Source organism: Aspergillus affinis (genome assembly GCF_023601865.1).
Source record: "Aspergillus affinis strain CMG 70 chromosome Unknown NODE_34_length_287566_cov_88_205910, whole genome shotgun sequence".
NCBI classification, from domain to species: Eukaryota; Fungi; Ascomycota; class Eurotiomycetes; order Eurotiales; family Aspergillaceae; genus Aspergillus; species Aspergillus affinis.
The window spans coordinates 191165-193657 of NW_026515815.1; the positions used below are offsets into that span (position 1 = coordinate 191165).

The following is a 2493-nucleotide window of genomic DNA, read 5'->3' on the forward strand; positions in this document are numbered from 1 at the left end:
ATGACACCTCAGGCAGCAGCTGACTCCTCCACTTGGCCAATCAGACCCCCCGGGTTATCCGACTCAGCCTGGGCCAATCACGGGCGGGATATAGAAATCCTGAGGCTCCCTGCCGCAGCCTCAGGCATCCCCGTCGGGCGGGCACGGGAGTCACGGCCTGAGGCGCACTCGATGACGGGCGTGGCTGTGTGCCTGAGGCAGCAACGACCTCACACCACCCGCAAAAACCTAGCGCAGCCGGGCTTGTCCTCTGACTTCGACTTCGTCAACACCTCGTTCCCGTCCTCCCATCACGTCCGCTTAATTCCCACCTCCTCCACCCCCCTCCCAACTCACAATCCACCTCTCGCCATGTCGTCGATTTCCCTCTTCCGTATCGCCACCCGCGCCGTGCGCCCTTCCAGCTTCATCAGAACTCCTCAATTGCCCCGGTCCCGAGTGCAGGTCCCGACTGCTCTCGCTATCAACCGCCCCAGCTTCAGCACCACCACCCAGCGTCGCTCCGGCCACGAGGACGAGACGTACGAGGAATTCTCTGCTAGGTATGAACTTCTCCGCAATCGAGCCATTGGGATCTTGTGCGAGCGAGCTGGGGACATACGCGATTCCCCCGGTCGCAGGGGTCGTTTCTCTTGTCTTACCCTGCTCCGATCGAGAGTCACCTTACTCCTGATGCCGATTCCCGCCGTCTAGCTGGTCGAATTTTCCACTTACCTGTGTTCTCTTTTGATGATTAGATTCGAGAAGGAATTCGACAGCGTCCAGGATGTCTTCGAACTGCAGGTATGTTCGATCTACCTCGTCGTTTTCGCTTTCCGCACTGAAATCCCGACCTTTCCGTTTTGTCCACTGTCCGATCAAGCCTTGATAATCAGCCCACCCGCCATTGGCAGATGGAGGGCCCCCAACATCACGACCTATCTATAATACATCTTGACTATAGCAATTGAGACTAACGTTTTGTGCCTGGTATAGCGGAATCTGAACAACTGCTTCGCCTACGATCTCGTTCCCTCCATTGAGGTCCTCTCCGCCGCCTTGAAGGCCGCTCGCCGCGTCAACGACTTCCCTACCGCTGTTCGCATCTTCGAAGGTGCGATTGATCCCTGACACTCTCTACTCTCCCTCTATCCAACCCTCTCATCTCGTGAATCAAACCATAAACTCACCCATATCTACAAAAACAGGTGTCAAGGCCAAGGTCGAGACCAAGGAACAGTACAAGCAATACCTCGAGGAACTCGAGGCTCTGCGCCAGGAACTCGGCGTCGCTCTCCGGGAGGAGCTCTACCCCGAGGAGGCCTAAATCAGGGAATTAGACAAGAGAAAACCAAGGACTTCCAGAAAAAATTACCTCAACCCTATTGTTTTTTATAGTCCACCCTCCCTCCCACTTCCGCACCCCCGTACGGATCTTTTTGACCGCCGTTTGATTACAATATTTTTTTTTATGTCCCGTTGATAAGATAGGAAAGCTGTATACATACTATTTCTAGAATGCAGTTGGAATGAGGAAGCGAGTCTCTCTATTCGCCTTCGCCCGCGTTCTCGGTGGTGTTATTTTCTTTTCTTCTCTTCTTTTTTCATTTCTCGATGTTGTGTTTAAGTCATTTCCGTCATCATCCTGGACAGGTCAATTCGACTTCTTGGGTGGCTAAGGAAGGAGAGGAAGGAAGAAAGGGAAGGTAGGTGTTTGAAATAATAAGGGGGATAGGATAGGTGTGCACACGTGCTTTTTTCTTTCTTTTTCTATACCAGTGCTTTCTATAAATCTTTTTGTTTTGTGTGAGCATTTGTTTGTACTGTATTATTGGTGGTGATATAGTGAAAAAACAATAAGGGGTTTGATTTCTTTGCGATTGCTGTTATAATCTTGTCAGTAATGATTCTACATGATCCCTGCTCATGAGTATCTGTATCCATGGCTTACTTGCGGTGAGATCTATTGAGATGGAATATAAGAGTTGTCAAAACACGGAACAGGTGAACTCGTCCAATTCTATGTGCTTTTCACTCAAGAAATGGCCAGATTGGGATACAACGAAAAGGACAAAAAGAATAAAATATATAGATATACAATGCAAGGCCGGCCCAGCATCCCCTGAAAAAAGTTAAAGAAAAGAGAAAACATCATCACAAAGGTAAAACTATAGATAAGAAGATATTTACCACCGCCGAGGAAGAGGAAAAGAAAAGATATAGAAACCAAAGCCCCGGAAGAAAAAGAAAACGCCGTCACACAATAACAATTCAAAGTAGGTCATGACAACCGCACATCAGACAATGGACTTTAATCATCGTGGAAAACGGGAAATGAAAAAGGGTAGAGTAGAAGAAACATGGACATAGTGGTTCTTTAGGTCGACCTGCTCTCGAGACCAAAGCTCGAGAGCACTATGCATGTCCACCGCTAGAATCGAGACCTGTTGTGCTAAATGGAGGAATGATCGTGTAGATCCTGGTCTCTTGCCGCGGTCTCGTGGGCGCTCTCTT

The 2493-nt window shown here is 49.3% G+C and overlaps 1 protein-coding gene across 1 annotated transcript; it reads left to right on the forward strand.

Annotated features, from left to right (window-relative positions):
* KD926_006502 (cytochrome c oxidase subunit VI) lies at positions 1-1306 on the forward strand (the record flags this gene model as incomplete). The annotated part of the gene is made up of 4 exons (XM_053099493.1): positions 1-542; positions 738-783; positions 976-1093; positions 1188-1306. The coding sequence occupies 4 exons, from the start codon at positions 1-3 to the stop codon at positions 1304-1306; spliced, it is 825 nt and encodes a 274-aa protein (XP_052956759.1).
* Positions 1307-2493: the final 1187 nt, after the last annotated feature.